At 47.7% G+C, this 15731-nt stretch overlaps 1 protein-coding gene across 4 annotated transcripts in view; it reads right to left on the bottom strand.

The window, feature by feature from the left end:
• The window catches only part of LOC139384164 (spectrin beta chain, erythrocytic-like), a 90091-nt gene that overhangs the window by 63705 nt on the left and 10655 nt on the right, over positions 1 to 15731 (bottom strand). Inside the window, exons 2-4 of one of the 4 annotated variants that reach the window (XM_071128865.1) lie at positions 11861 to 12081; positions 11762 to 11766; positions 7783 to 8429 (exon numbers count right to left, since the gene is read on the bottom strand). In XM_071128865.1, the coding sequence (XP_070984966.1) occupies positions 7783 to 8429; positions 11762 to 11766; positions 11861 to 11914 (706 nt within the window). In that variant the 5' untranslated portion in view covers positions 11915 to 12081. Of the gene's footprint in view, positions 1 to 7782; positions 8591 to 11761; positions 11767 to 11860; positions 12082 to 15731 lie in introns of those variants that run through there. The other 3 variants (XM_071128864.1, XM_071128863.1, XM_071128862.1) reach the window with 3 other exon arrangements.

Here is a 15731-nt window from a genome sequence, read left to right on the forward strand (position 1 = left end):
ATTTAAAAAGTAATGACAGTTAAAACATGCAAAACAAAGGCACCACCTGCGTCCCAAATAGCACCCTATTCCCTACATAGTGCACTACTTCAGACCAGAGCCCTATGACACCCTATTCCCTACGTAGTGCACTAATTTTGACCCGTAGGGATCCTTAGGGATATGTGGCATCGTCCTCCCAGCCAGACCAAGGCTGTCTCAGTACAACAACAAGGCTGAATAATACTCTGGTGTGTTTGAGTGTACACACTCTCCAGGCTGGCATCGTCCTCCCAGCCAGACCAAGGCTGTCTCAGTACAACAACAAGGCTGAATAATACTCTGGTGTGTTTGAGTGTACACACTCTCCAGGCTGGCATCGTTCTCCCAGCCAGACCAAGGCTGTCTCAGTACAACAACAAGGCTGAATAATACTCTGGTGTGTTTGAGTGTACACACTCTCCAGGCTGGCATCGTCCTCCCAGCCAGACCAAGGCTGTCTCAGTACAACAACAAGGCTGACGTGTTTGACATGCTGCTATTCCTCCCTGGTCTCCAGACCTGTCCGTCCGTCCACTCTCTGACTCCAGTGAGCCACAAGCCACAACCACAAGCCACATGACTTAAATTATATGCTGATAGATTTTCTCTTTACTCAGCCAGAGAGTCAGAGAGAGCCAGAGTGCCAAAGAAAGTCAGAGAGAGCCAGAAAGAGCCAGAGAGGTTGTTGTCCTTGATGATCTTTATGGCCTTCCTGTGACATCAGGTGGTGTAGGTGTCCTGGAAAAGGGTTCTTCAAAGGGTTCTCCTATGAAAATTTGCAACATATTGTATGAGAGAGTCGGAGAGAGCCAGAGAAAGTCAGAGAGAGCCAGAGAGCCAGAGAGAGCTAGAGAGAGCCAGAGAACCAGAGAGCCAGAGAGAGCCAGAGAGAGCCAGAGAGCCAGAGAGAGCCAGAGAGAGCCAGAAAGAGCCAGAGAGCCAGAGAGAGCCAGAGAGCCAGAGTGAGCCAGAGAGAGCCAGAGAGCCAGAGTGAGCCAGAGAGAGCCAGAGAGAGCCAGAGTTTCAGAGAGAGCCAGAGAGCCAGAGAGAGCCAGAGCCAGGCGGTTTTCCCACAGCCCTGTCTGGCAGTCCCACTGAGCACCAGCTGCCCAGGCTTCTAGCCTGCGTCATAGTGGCATGGACCTTGGGGGCAGGCAGGACTGGTTGTGTAACCTACAGGTATAGTTTTGGCAGCCAGAACCAAATCTACCGTGTGCACTTATGTAACAGTTAATAGTCTGTCACCAGAGACTATAGCAGCCTCTGCACCGTGGCTAAACACAAGACCTTAACACAGAGAATACAACACAACAACACACAGAGAATACAACACACAGAGAATACAACACAACACACAGAGAATATAACACAACAACACACAGAGAATACAACACACAGAGAATACAACAAAACAACACACAGAGAATAACACAACAAAACACAGAGAATACCACACAACAACACACAGAGAATACAACAAAACAACACACAGAGAATATAGCAAAACAACACACAGAGAATATAGCAAAACAACACACAGAAAATACAACACAACAACACAGAGAGAATACAAAACACACGGAGAATATAGCAAAACAACACACAGAGAATACAACAAAACAACACACAGAGAATACAGCAAAACAACACAGAAAATACAACACAACAACACACAGAGAATATAGCAAAACAACACACAGAGAATATAGCAAAACAACACACAGAAGATACAACAAAACAACACACAGAGAATATAGCAAAACAACACACAGAAAATACAACACAACAACACACAGAGAATATAGCAAAACAACACACAGAGAATACAACAAAACAACACACAGAGAATACAGCAAAACAACACAGAAAATACAACACAACAACACACAGAGAATATAGCAAAACAACACACAGAAAATACAACACAACAACAGAGAATATAGCAAAACAAGACACAGAAAGCAAAACCCAACACAACTACAACACACAGAAAGCACAACCCAACACAACTACAACACAACACACAGAAAGCACAACCCAACACAACTACAACCCAACACAACTACAACACAAAAACACACAGAGAGCACAACCCAACACAACTACAACCCAACACAACACAACTCAACACAACATGCCATCTAACAGACAGAGGACACAACTCAACACAATACAACCCAACCCAACCCAACCCAATACAACCCAACACAACTACAACCCAACACAACTACAACCCATTACAACTACAACCCAACACAACTGCAACCCAACACAACTACAACCCATTACAACTACAACCCAACACAACTACAGCACAACTACAACCCAACACAACTACAACCCAACTATAACCCAACACAACTATAACCCAACACAACTACAGCACAACACAACTACAACCCATTACAACTACAACCCAGCTCAACTCAGCTTAACTCAACACAACATGACATCTAACAGACAGAGGGCACAACTCAACCCAACCCAACCCAATACAACATGACATCTAACCGACAGAGGGCACAACCCAACCCAACCCAACCCAATACAACCCAACACAACAATGTTGTCTAACATTGTCTAACAGACAGAGGGCAAAACTCAACCCAATACAACCCAACATGACATCTAACAGACAGAGGGCACAACTCAACCCAACCCAACTACAACCCATTACAACTACAACCCAGCTCAACTCAGCTTAACTCAACACAACATCTAACAGACAGAGGGCACAACTCAACCCAAATACAACCAAACACAACATGACATCTAACAGACAGAAGGCACAACACAACAAAGGATCTACAGAAGTCAGGACAGAGACATTAACAAAACATTATATAACCGTGGGTACCGTGGCTAACCGTGGCTAATCCTGGTGTCATGACATTGGCCTGGGGGTAGGTTTATGACATTTATGTCATAAATACCTCTTCCCCCCTTTTTCCTCTCTCTACCCTACTGAAGTGAAATTTGAAAACCCCTTGGTTAACATAGAGATTCTGGGAACAACAGAAGGTGGGGGGAAATTAACTATATTCTGGTAATCCGACCAATGGAACATATGCGGTGGTACTTAATGAATATGATGTCAGTTCGGTTGTCATCTGAGACCTTCTCATCAATGATAAGATTACATAAACTCTACAGTGGAAAGTCTGCACATTGTAGTTATCGGAGTCACATGGAATTGTTGTTCAATTTAAATGTTTGAATATAAAATTATTGGTGAAGAGATTAAATGTAATTTTAGCTTCTAAATGAGAGATTTGGGTTTTCATAAGGTTAGGGCTCTGCTCAATCAGTGGCCCGCCCCTGTGAAGGGACATGGGTTATAAAACTTTTCAAACACACCCTTCTCGCTCCACTATATAAAGCCTTGACGAAAATGTAACTATCTGTTCCGTGAAGTCTGCAGCCTCTGCGTTAAAAGGACTAACATGTCAACTACAGAACTAAGCCAACCTCAGCGTGAGCTTTGGCTGCGAATGGTATGAACTTTGAACTCTTATTCACTACAGAAGTGATACCTCCTAGCCGTTGAGTTAGCCACAGCAGCTGCAAACGTGGGCTAGGAAAGAACAGACAGAGTATCCCGTCTACCACACAACGACGTTACTACAACATATCCAATTGACAACCAGAGACATTCTTCAAAGGACAAAGGACTTGGTTTGGCAACACGGCCTTCCATCTACCACCAACCTATCGAAGCACAGCTCAGAGTAAATATTTATTGCATTTTCCTTTTCCAAATGGCCGGTAATTTAGAATGCATCAGATACTGTATTTACGATAGCACAGCTTCGCCCTGTGTCCCTCAGTCTTCCCGCTCTTTCACTCAAACCCAGCCCTTTTCCTTCGTGTAACAAGCTGTCATATTTGTTCCGTCCGCTAGGGACGTTTTCCTTTATGACGTAATTTGTAATCAAGGTATGATTTATTCTTTGTATATGTAATTCTGTGTGATTAGTTAGGTATTTAGTAAATAAATAAACCCAACTTTGTATTGCGGGGCGGCAGGGTAGCCTAGTGGTTAGAGCGTTGGACTAGTAACCGGAAGGTTGCAAGTTCAAACCCCCGAGCTGACAAGGTACAAATCTGTCGTTCTGCCCCTGAACAGGCAGTTAACCCACTGTTCCTAGGCCGTCATTGAAAATAAGAATTTGTTCTTAACTGACTTGCCTAGTTAAATAAAGGTAAAATAAAAAAAAAATTGCTGATTCAACTTGTTAGCCAGGGTTCGTGAAGATAACCAAGAATTTACAACTTTCAGATGAGACTGAATTAAGGTGATGGTTAATATTGACTGCTATTGATGTAAAATATTACTAGGTCTTTAAGAGTTTATTCGGAAGATAACAGCTCTATAAATATTATTTTGTGGTGCCCCGACTCTCCAGTTAATTACATTTACATGATTAGCTCAATCAGGTAATATTAATTACGGAGAAAGGATTTTCTAGAATAGCATGTCATATCACTTAACACTTAACACGACACTGGCTAACCCTGGCTAACCCTGGCTAACCGTGGCTATTCCTGGCTAGTCACATATATACTACTCCCCACCAGAGATTGGTTGTGGGAGATTGAACATTCCCACGTCGTCCACCCTTCCTGCTGTCTCCCCCTCTGTTTACCCCAAATACATGTACAACCTGTATACAACCAAATATAACCAAAATACAACCTGACAACCTGACCAGTTTAGATCATGGGAAGAGTGCGGCAGGAGTCTGGGTCTGGTGCGGAGCATGGTTGATGAGAGGACAGACTGACAGAGACACACCAGGGCAGCAGATGCACCCAGCACAGCTAAGCAACACCTACCCAGGCAGTGGGGGAAACTTTTTAGAATGACATTATTTCAACTCTACACAGGAGCTTGCTGCAGGAGTTTGGCATGGGAGCAGGGTGAGAGGACAGAGACAAAGTAGAGGTAAATAAGCAATGCATTGCAGAAAGGTACAATTTATGATACATTGGTACTGTAACAGACACCCAAAGACACAGAACAAAGACAGAATGGCATACTGTTGGCAGAGCACAGAATAACACAGCGATAACACAGGAATAACATAGAATAACACAGAGATAACACAGAGATAACACAGAATAACACATATATATCATGGAGATAACATGGAGATAACACATAGATAACACAGAGAACACAAAGATAACACAAAATAACACTGAGATAACACAGAATAACACAGAGATAACACAGAAAGACATAATACTGACAAAATGAATGATGGAAGAACAAAGACATAGGTTAACAAATCTTAAATTAATATGAAGCAGTAGAGATGATAAAGAGATAAACAGAAACAGAGAGAGGAGAGAGAGAGAGCGAGAGCGAGAGAGAGAGAGAGATACATTTAAATTGAATTGAGAGAGAGACAGCAGACAGTGCCTGATTACATCATGGGTTTTAGAATCCACTGAATCATTGGACAGCAGAGGCTGGCTTCCTTTCTTATTACTCCTGTCCTCCTCTCCTCCTGTCCTCATGTCCTCCTGTCCTCCTGTCCTCATGTCCTATTGTCCTCCTGACCTCATGTCCTCCTCTCCTCCTGTCCTCCTGTCCTCATATCCTCATGTCCTATTGTCGTCATATCCGCATATCCTCCTGTCCTCATATCCTCCTTTCCTCATGTCCTCATGTCCTCCTCTCCTCATGTCCTCCTCTCCTCCTGTCCTCATGGCCTCCTGTCCTCATGGCCTCCTCTCCTCCTGTCCTCATGTCCTCTTTTCCTCCTGTCCTCCTCTCCTCATGTCCTCCTTTCCTCCTGTCCTCCTCTCCTCATGTCCTCCTCTCTTTATGTCCTCCTTTCCTCATATCCTCCTCTCCTCATGTCCTCCTTTCCTCATGTCCTCCTTTCCTCCTCTCCTCATGTCCTCCTCTCCTCATGTCCTCCTCTCCTCATGTCCTCCTCTCCTCCTCTCTCATCCTCACTAATGTGTTCCTGTCATCAGGGAGCTGGCTAGCAAAAGCTAATGTAAATTCAAGAGTGATGGACAACTGCTCTCTTAGAAAATCGAATAACAGAGAGAAAAGATGGAAGTTAGAAGGAGAGGAGGAAAGGAGGGGATGGATTATTTAATAGATGTTCCACACAGTTATCTGAACATAGAGTGTCTGAAGAGCCTAGGAGAGTCACATGGCTCATCAGGAGAAAAGAAACCAAATGAATACTGTAGCTAGTGTTTATGTTACATCCTATTTTGATAATGTCAGGTGAAAATAGTTGGTGAATACAAGGTGAGTGGTAAGGGTGGTAGACAGGTAATAAGATAGCGTTAATACATAATCAATCCCACTCTAATTCCACGAATAAAAGATTACAGCACCGGCCTGCTTGAATGGCAGGGGGAAAGGAAAACACAGTACAACCTTTTTAGGAGTTTGCTTCATGAAATATTCAGATCAAACTCAGTGAACAGTTGGAACATAGCCTCTGCTTCCTGAAAATAAATAAATACAAATACATTTTTTTTTAAATTGCCACTACACAGTGGAATGTCACGGCACTTCGTCACGACAGCAGGAGCAATCAAACCACCCACACGCTCGCTCGCATCGCAAGCCAGACCTCCCCATCAACCCCTCCTTGACCTAAATCTGTCCCGAACACAGAGAGAGGGATGGGAAGGGTACCCTGGGAAACTGTGTTCACTTCTTTAACCTCTGTATTGTTGGAGATGAGAGGTGGGAGGGGAGGAACTGGACACACCACCATCACTGCAAGACTAACCCTAAAGTTAAGTGAGAGAGGGTGGACTGTGGACCCAACACCAACACCATCACCACCCCCAGACCCAGACCAGCTTGGACAGTAGTTTACCTTGCAGCTGCCTGAAGCATCCATCCATCCCACCAACACCAACACCATCACCACCCCCAGCCTCAGATCAGCCTGTACAGTAGTTTACCTTGCAGCTGCCTGAAGCATCCATCCCACCAACACCATCACCACCCCCAGCCCTAGACCAGCCTGGACAGTAGTTTACCTTGCAGCTGCATCAAGCATCCATCCCACCAACACCAACACCATCACCACCCCCAGCCCCAGACCAGCCTGGACAGTAGTTTACCTTTCTGCTGCCTGAAGCGTCCATCCCACCTGCACCAACACCATCACCACCACAAGCCTCAGATCAGCCTGGACAGTAGTTTACCTTGCAGCTGCCTGAAGCGTCCATCCCACCAACACCATCACCACCCCCAGCCTCAGATCAGCCTAGACAGTAGTTTACCTTGCAGCTGCCTGAAGCATCCATCCCACCAACACCAACACCATCACCACCCCCAGCCATAGACCAGCCTGGACAGTAGTTTACCTTGCAGCTGCATCAAGCATCCATCCCACCAACACCAACACCATCACCACCCCCAGCCCCAGACCAGCCTGGACAGTAGTTTACCTTGCAGCTGCCTGAAGCATCCATCCCACCAACACCATCACCACCCCCAGCCTCAGATCAGCCTGGACAGTAGTTTACCTTGCAGCTGCCTGAAGCATCCATCCCACCAACACCAACACCAACACCATCACCACCCCCAGCCCCAGACCAGCCTGGACAGAAGTTTACCTTGCAGTTGCCTGAAGCATCCATCCCACCAACACCATCACCACCCCCAGCCCCAGACCAGCCTGGACAGTAGTTTACCTTGCAGCTGCCTGAAGCATCCATCCCACCAACACCATCACCACCCCCAGCCCTAGACCAGCCTGGACAGTGGTTTACCTTGCAGCTGCCTGAAGCGTCCATCCAAGATGGAGTTGAAGCAGATGTTGGAGGTGCTGTAGCTCAGACACCTCGCCATCTTCATACTCCTGCCTGAGGAGGAGGTGGTGGGGGAAGAAGCTGGGCAAGGGGGAGAGGGAGCATGGCGTTGCTGACGTCTGGCAGGGGTGCAGGTGGAGGAGGAAGAGGAGAAACAGGAGATGGGGGAGAGACCCAGACCCAGTCCCAGAGGATGAGGGTCTCTAGATCCAGACGTGGGTATGACCCGGAGGGTCCCGTTCCTCTCAGGCTGGTGTTCTGTCTCCTGCCTGGTGGTTCTCCCATCACCCCTCGCTGCCCTCCTCTGGGCTCTGTGGACGGGTGGGGTGCTCCGGCTGCGGTTGCTGCTGCTCAAAGTGGCCCGGAGCGGGGTCTCTTTCCCTGGGGTGATGGTCCGGTCCCTGGTGGCCTCTCTGTAACTGTCCCTGTCCCTCCCCAGGGTCACACCAATGGATCTGAGGGGCGTGGACGTCTCCCTGTTTGTCTCCCGAGTCTCCCTGGTCTTCAGGCTGATCTTGACCTCTCGAAGCCGAGGTTGGCTGACAGCACGCAACAGACATGGAGACGGGCTGCTCATCTTGAGTCCTGAGTCCAACGATGGAGGGAGTCTGGAGCGGAGAGCTGGGATGAGAGGTGCTCAGCAGCACTCCACTTATCTCCACTTCTCTCCTCTTTTCTCTCTCGATCTCACTCTTTGTTCCCTCTACCTCTCCTGTCTGGCACTCTCTCCTGTTCCCGCCCTCTCTCTTTCTGTCTCTCTTTCACACTCCTTCTCTGTTTTCACTCCAACACTGATGCTGCGCTCTCTCTCTCTCATCCCGCTCTCCCTCCCTTTCTCGCTCGCTCCCCTCCTCCCTTACTCTCCTCACTTCAGCCTGATGTTGCTCTCGTTCGCTCTCTCTCTCCCCTCCTCCCTTACTCTCCTCACTTCAGCGCTGATGTTGCTCTCGCTCACTCTCTCTCTCCCCTCCTCCCTTACTCTCTCTCCTCACTTCAGCGCTGATGTTGCTCTTGCTCGCTCTCTCTCCCCTCCTCCCTTACTCTCTCTCCTCACTTCAGCGCTGATGTTGCTCTCGCTTGCTCTCTCTCTCCCCTCCTCCCTTACTCTCCTCACTTCAACGCTGATGTTGCTCTCGCTCGCTCTCTCTCTCTCCCCTCCTCCCTTACTCTCCTCACTTCAGCGCTGATGTTGCTCTCGCTCGCTCTCTCTCTCTCCCCCTCCTCCCTTACTCTCCTCACTTCAGCCTGATGTTGCTCTCGCTCGCTCTCTCTCTCCCCCTCCTCCCTTACTCTCCTCACTTCAGCGCTGATGTTGCTCTCGCTCGCTCTCTCTCTCCCCCTCCTCCCTTACTCTCCTCACTTCAGCGCTGATGTTGCTCTCGCTCTCTCTCTCTCTCCCCCTCCTCCCTCACTTTTCTCACTTCAGCGCTGATGTTGCTCTCGCTCTCTCTCTCTCTCTCTCCCCCTCCTCCCTTACTCTCCTCACTTCAGCGCTGATGCTGCGCTCTCTCTCTCATCCCTCTCTCCCTCCCTTTCTCGCTCGCTCTCTCTCTTCCCTCCTCCCGTACTCTCCTCACTTCAGCGCTGATGTTGCTCTCGCTCGCTCGCTCTCTCTCTCTCCCCTCCTCCCTTACTCTCCTCACTTCAGCGCTGATGTTGCTCTCGCTCGCTCTCTCTCTCTCCCCTCCTCCCTTACTCTCCTCACTTCAGCGCTGATGTTGCTCTCGCTCGCTCTCTCTCTCTCTCCCCTCCTCCCTTACTCTCCTCACTTCAGCGCTGATGTTGCTCTCGCTCGCTCTCTCTCTCTCCCTCTCCTCCCTTACTCTCCTCACTTCAGCCTGATGTTGCTCTCGCTCGCTCTCTCTCTCCCCCTCCTCCCTTACTCTCCTCACTTCAGCGCTGATGTTGCTCTCGCTCTCTCTCTCTCTCTCTCCCCCTCCTCCCTTACTCTCCTCACTTCAGCGCTGATGTTGCTCTCGCTCGCTCTCTCTCTCTCCCCCTCCTCCCTTACTCTCCTCACTTCAAGGCTGATGTTGCTCTCGCTCTCTCTCCCCCTCCTCCCTTACTCTCCTCACTTCAGCGCTGATGTTGCGCTCGTTCGCTCTCTCTCTCCAACAAGCTCTCACAGTCTCACGTCAGAATTAGACGTTCATCCATGTTTATCAAATGTCAAATTTAGAAGTGTTTAAGGTTAAGTTTAGGCATCAACTCCAAATTCTTAAGGTTGGGCATTAACTGTGAATGTTTAACGGTAAGGGTTAAGGATAGGCTTAAAACAAAAATATCAAAAACAACTCTCTATCGCTGGATTTGAACATGCAACCTTTGGAATTAGAGGCAGATGCTTACGCCTCTCCACCATCCACATCCGCACCGTCCTGGCAAAACTGAAAACTACAGTACTTGAAGAAAACTGTGCTCATTGTTGTCCCTAGTGGCTGGTTTTCCTGCATCTCCGTATGTCCTCAGACATGGACTGACCCCGAATACTGACTTGAATCACGGATGACCTGCCCGCACTCCCGCATCCCGCACTCCCGCATCCCGCACTCCCGCATCCCGCACTCCGTTCCACTCACCTCAGCCGAGTGGTTCTTTCTCCAGCGCACCAGCCATGCATACAATATGTCCCAGGCTTCACATGTGTGTTCCTGACAAGACTGTGCATCTCCTCTCCTCCCCACACAGCCATGAAATAACCATGGGAAGTGTAGGATGGAGGGCTTATTGTTTGTACATGACTAAGTGATCATACATGTTTTACATGTTTTAGTCAGTGGGTGAATATATATACACCAAAGTGGATCAGAGAAGGGGTTCCCAAAATTGGAGGAGATTATGAGAATGTACTGTATGTGTATGATGATACAGTAGACATAGATCATACTCTGTTCACAACCCGTACAGCAATACTGATGTGTAAAGAGCCATTACTCCCTCCTATTCATTCTCTCCCTCTCTCTCTCTTCCCCTCGCTCTTTCATTCTCTCTCTCCCTCTCTCTCATTCCCTCCCTCTCTGTCTGTGACAGGGAACTCTGATTGCATTACAGAGACATCAGTACAGCAACATAACACCAGCTAGCTGGCTCCCACACAGAGGCTCTCTCCTCTTTCAAAGAGACAGACAGACTGGGAACAACCACCAGCTTGAAAGAGAACGCTAAAGAGAGATAGAGATCAGTACAGCCAATGGCCAAAATAAAGTAGAGTCCTTGACATCCAATAACCACACACTCTCTCCCATTAGCGTACCACTTATGGGGGCTGGAGGCAGACATGGGCTGTGTCCTAAATGGAAACCTATTCCCTATATACTGCACTACGTTTTACCAGAACTTAAGGGAGGGCAGCTGTCCACATCGTTCACACTGGAGCATTCTGGAAATGTGCAAATGATCCCAGCAACTCTAGGGGTGTGTGGTGTGTGTGTGTATGTGAGAGAGAGAAAGCGAGAGAGCGAGAGAGAGAGAGAGAGAGAGAGAGAGGAGAGATTAATATGACATTTGAAATGTGAGTGTAATGTTTACTGTTCATTTTTATTGTTTATTTCAGTTGTTTATTATCTACTTCACTTGTTTGGCAATGTAAACATATGTTCCCCATGCCAATAAAGCCCTTGAATTGGAGAGAGAGAGAGAGAGAGAGAGAGAGAGAGAGAGAGAGAGAGAGAGAGAGAGAGAGAGAGAGAGAGAGAGAGAGAGAGAGAGAGAGAGAGAGAGAGAGAGAGAGAGAGAGAGAGAGAGAGAGAGAGAGAGAGAGAGAGAGAGAGAGAGAGAGAGAGAGTGTGTATGATCAGTCTCAGCTGCTCTGCTGGGGGATGTGTGTGCAGACAAACTCAGACATGATGATATGAGGCTCAAAACTATCAGGTAGACTTTATAAAACACACCACATAGCACAAACAAGCCTAGACAGTATTCTGCCAATGCCACCTTTCACATGTTCTTATTTGAAAGCTGAATTCAAGACAGGTGACAGAGAATGACCCCATCCAACAGAACACACCCCAGCCCGCCCCATGTTTGATCCCTAGGTCACCTGCGAGGGCTTTGATGCGTGACCTCTCAAACAGTCTTGCAGAGCTGTTGTCATTGTCCAGCTCCTCTCCTAGCAGCTCGAAGCGTGTGTTGATGCGGCTGTACTGCTGAGTGATCTCAACATTGTCAAAGTCCGTGGTGGACGTCATGGCTGCAGCCAGTGTGGCGGTGGGGTCGGTGGCTCAGTGAGGTAATTGGGGGCTGGAGACCGCTTCAGCTGCTCTGGGAAAGGAGAAAGAGGAGTGGTGGAGCGAGGGGAGGATGAGGAAGAGTGGTGGAGGGAGAGGAGGATGAGTGAGGAGTTGTGGAGGGAGAGGAGGATGAGGAAGAGTGGTGGAGGGAGAGGAGGACGAGGAGGAGTGGTGGGAGATGAGAAGGAGGAAGAGTGGTGGAGGGAGAGGAGGACGAGGAGGAGTGATGGAGGGAGAGGAGGACGAGGAGTAGTGGTGGAGGGAGAGGAGGACGAGGAGTAGTGGTGGAGGGAGCGGAGGAGTGGTGGAGGGAGAGGAGGACGAGGAGTAGTGGTGGAGGGAGCGGAGGAGTGGTGGAGGGAGCGGAGGAGGGGTGGAGGGAGAGGAGAGGAGAAGGGAGAGGAATAGTGGTGGAGAGAGAGGAGGAGTGGTGGAGGGAGAGGAGAAGGGAGAGGAGTAGTGGTGGAGGGAGCGGAGGAGGGGTGGAGGGAGAGGAGAGGAGAAGGGAGAGGAGTAGTGGTGGAGGGAGCGGAGGAGGGGTGGAGGGAGCGGAGGAGTGGTGGAGGGAGAGGAGGAGTGGTGGAGGGAGATGAGAGGAGGAGTGAGAGCAGGAGTGGTGGAGGGAGATGAGAGGAGGAGTGAGAGCAGGAGGGGTGGAGGGAGAGATACGGAAGGATCAGTATGGACCTCACACACAGGCAGGACGTCTGGAAGAGGGAAACTGTAAGGTGATAATAATTACACAATGATTTATATACATCTTTATTCAAAGCGCCATTACCAATAAATGTTGAAAGGTAAATGAGCATGTCAAGATTGTAAAGTGCAGTAGTTGAAAGTGTTACTCAGTTACACTGTCAGAGAGCCTTGCGAAGTACACTGCTCCAAAAAATAAAGGGAACACTAAAATAACACATCCTAGATCTGAATGAATGAAATATTCTTATTAAATACTTTTTTCTTTACATAGTTGAATGTGCTGACAACAAAATCACACAAAAATGATCAATGGAAATCAAATGTATCAACCCATGGAGGTCTGGATTTGGAGTCACACTCAAAATTAAAGTGGAAAACCACACTACAGGCTGATCCAACTTTGATGTAATGGCCTTAAAACAAGTCAAAATGAGGCTCAGTAGTGTGTGTGGCCTCCACGTGCCTGTATGACCTCCCTACAACGCCTGGGCATGCTCCTGATGAGGTGGCGGATGGTCTCCTGAGGGATCTCCTCCCAGACCTGGACTAAAGCATCCGTCAACTCCTGGACAGTCTGTGGTGCAACGTGGCGTTGGTGGATGGAGCGAGACATGATGTCCCAGATGTGCTCAATTGGATTCAGGTCTGGGGAACGGGCAGGCCAGTCCATAGCATCAATGCCTTCCTCTTGCAGGAACTGCTGACACACTCCAGCCACATGAGATCTAGCATTGTCTTGCATTAGGAGGCAGCAGAACGTTCTCCACGGCGTCTCCAGACTCTGTCACGTCTGTCACATGTGCTCAGTGTGAACCTGCTTTGATCTGTGAAGAGCACAGGGCGCCAGTGGCGAATTTGCCAATCTTGGTGTTCTCTGGCAAATGCCAAACGTCCTGCACGGTGTTGGGCTGTAAGCACAACCCCCACCTGTGGACGTCGGGCCCTCATACCACCCTCATGGAGTCTGTTTCTGACCGTTTGAGCAGACACATGCACATTTGTGGCCTGCTGGAGGTCATTTTGCAGGGCTCTGGCAGTCCTCCTCCTGCTCCTCCTTGCACAAAGGCGGCGGTAGCGGTCCTGCTGCTGGGTTGTGTCCCTCCTACGGCCTCCTCCACGTCTCCTGATGTACTGGCCTGTCTCCTGGTAGCGCCTCCATGCTCTGGACACTACGCTGACAGACACAGCAAACCTTCTTGCCACAGCTCGCATTGATGTGCCACCCTGGATGAGCTGCACTACCTGAGCCACTTGTGTGGGTTGTAGACTCCGTCTCATGCTACCACTAGAGTGAAAGCACCGCCAGCATTCAAAAGTTACCAAAGCATCAGCCAGGAAGCATAGGAACTGAGAAGTGGTCTGTGGTCACCACCTGCAGAACCACTCCTTTATTGGGGGTGTCTTGCTAATTGCCTATAATTTCCACCTGTTGTCTATTCCATTTGCACAACAGCATGTTACATTTATTGTCAATCAGTGTTGCTTCCTAAGTGGACAGTTTGATTTCACAGAAGTGTGATTGACTTGGAGTTACATTGTGTTGTTTAAGTGTTCCCTTTATTTTTTGAGCAGTATATTTATTATAACTGACAACAACTTCAAACCAAAACATCACAACATCATTCATCCACGCAGAAGAATGAGAAGCTGTTCTGAATTTACTATAAAACACAAATCTCAATGGAAGAAATCCTGTAACATACAGTACCAGTCAAAAGTTTGGACACACCTACTCATTCAAGAGTTTTTCTTTATTGTTACTATTTTCTACATTGTAGAATAATAGTGAAGACATCAACATTATGAAATAACACATTGAATCATGTAGTGACCAAAAAAAAGAGTTAAACTAATCTAAATATATTTTATATTTGAGATTCTTCAAAGTACATTTGCCTTGATGGCAGCTTTGCACACTCTTTGCACACCTGGAATGCATTTCAATGAACAGGTGTGCCTTGTTAAAAGTTCATTTGTGGAATGTCTTTCCTTAATGCGTTTGAGCCAATCAGTTGTGTTGTGACAAGGTAGGGGTGGTATACAGAAGATAGCCCTATTTGGTAAAATACCAAGTCCATATTATGGCAAGAACAGCTCAAATAAGCAAAGAGAAACAACAGTCCATCATTACTTTAAGACATGAAGGTCAGTCAATCTGGAAAATTTCAAGAACTTCAAGTGCATTTGTAAACAACAAATACATTCTTTACAGAGTTCAAGTAACAGACACATCTCAACATCAACTGTTCAGAGGAGACAGTGTGAATCAGGCCTTCATGGTGGAATTGCTGAAAAGAAACTACTACTAAAGGACACCAATAATAAGAAGAGACTTGCTTGGGCCAAGAAACACAAGCAACGGACATTAGACCGGTGGAAATTTGTCCTTTGGTCTGATGAGTCCACTTTTGAGATTTTTGGTTCCAACCGCCGAGTCTTTGTGAGACGCAGAGTAGGTGAGCGGATGATCTAGACATTTGTGGTTCCCACCGTGAAACATGGAGGAGGATGTATTATGATGTGGGGGTGCTTTGCTGGTGACACTGTCAACCAGCTTGGCTACCACAGCATTCTGCAGCGATACGCCATCCTATCTGGTTTGCACTTAGTGGGACTATCATTTGTTTTTCAACAGAACAATGACCCAACATACCTTCAGGTTGTGTAAGGGCTATTTGACCAAGAAGGAGAGTGATGGAGTGCTGTATCAGATGACCTTGTCTCCACAATCCCCCGACCTCAACCCAATTGAGATGGTTTGGGATGAGTTGGACTGCAGAATTAAGGAAAAGCAGCCAACAAGTGCTCAGCATATGTGGGAACTCCTTCAAGACTGTTGGAAAAGCATTCCTCATGAAGCTGGTTGAGAGAATGCCAAGAGTGTGCAAAGACGTCATCAAGGCAAAGGGTGGCTATTTCGAAGAATCTCAAATATAAAATATATTTTGATTTGTTTAACACCTGTTTGGTTACTACATGATT

Source organism: Oncorhynchus clarkii, chromosome 25, assembly GCF_045791955.1.
Source record: "Oncorhynchus clarkii lewisi isolate Uvic-CL-2024 chromosome 25, UVic_Ocla_1.0, whole genome shotgun sequence".
NCBI classification, from domain to species: domain Eukaryota; kingdom Metazoa; phylum Chordata; class Actinopteri; order Salmoniformes; family Salmonidae; genus Oncorhynchus; species Oncorhynchus clarkii.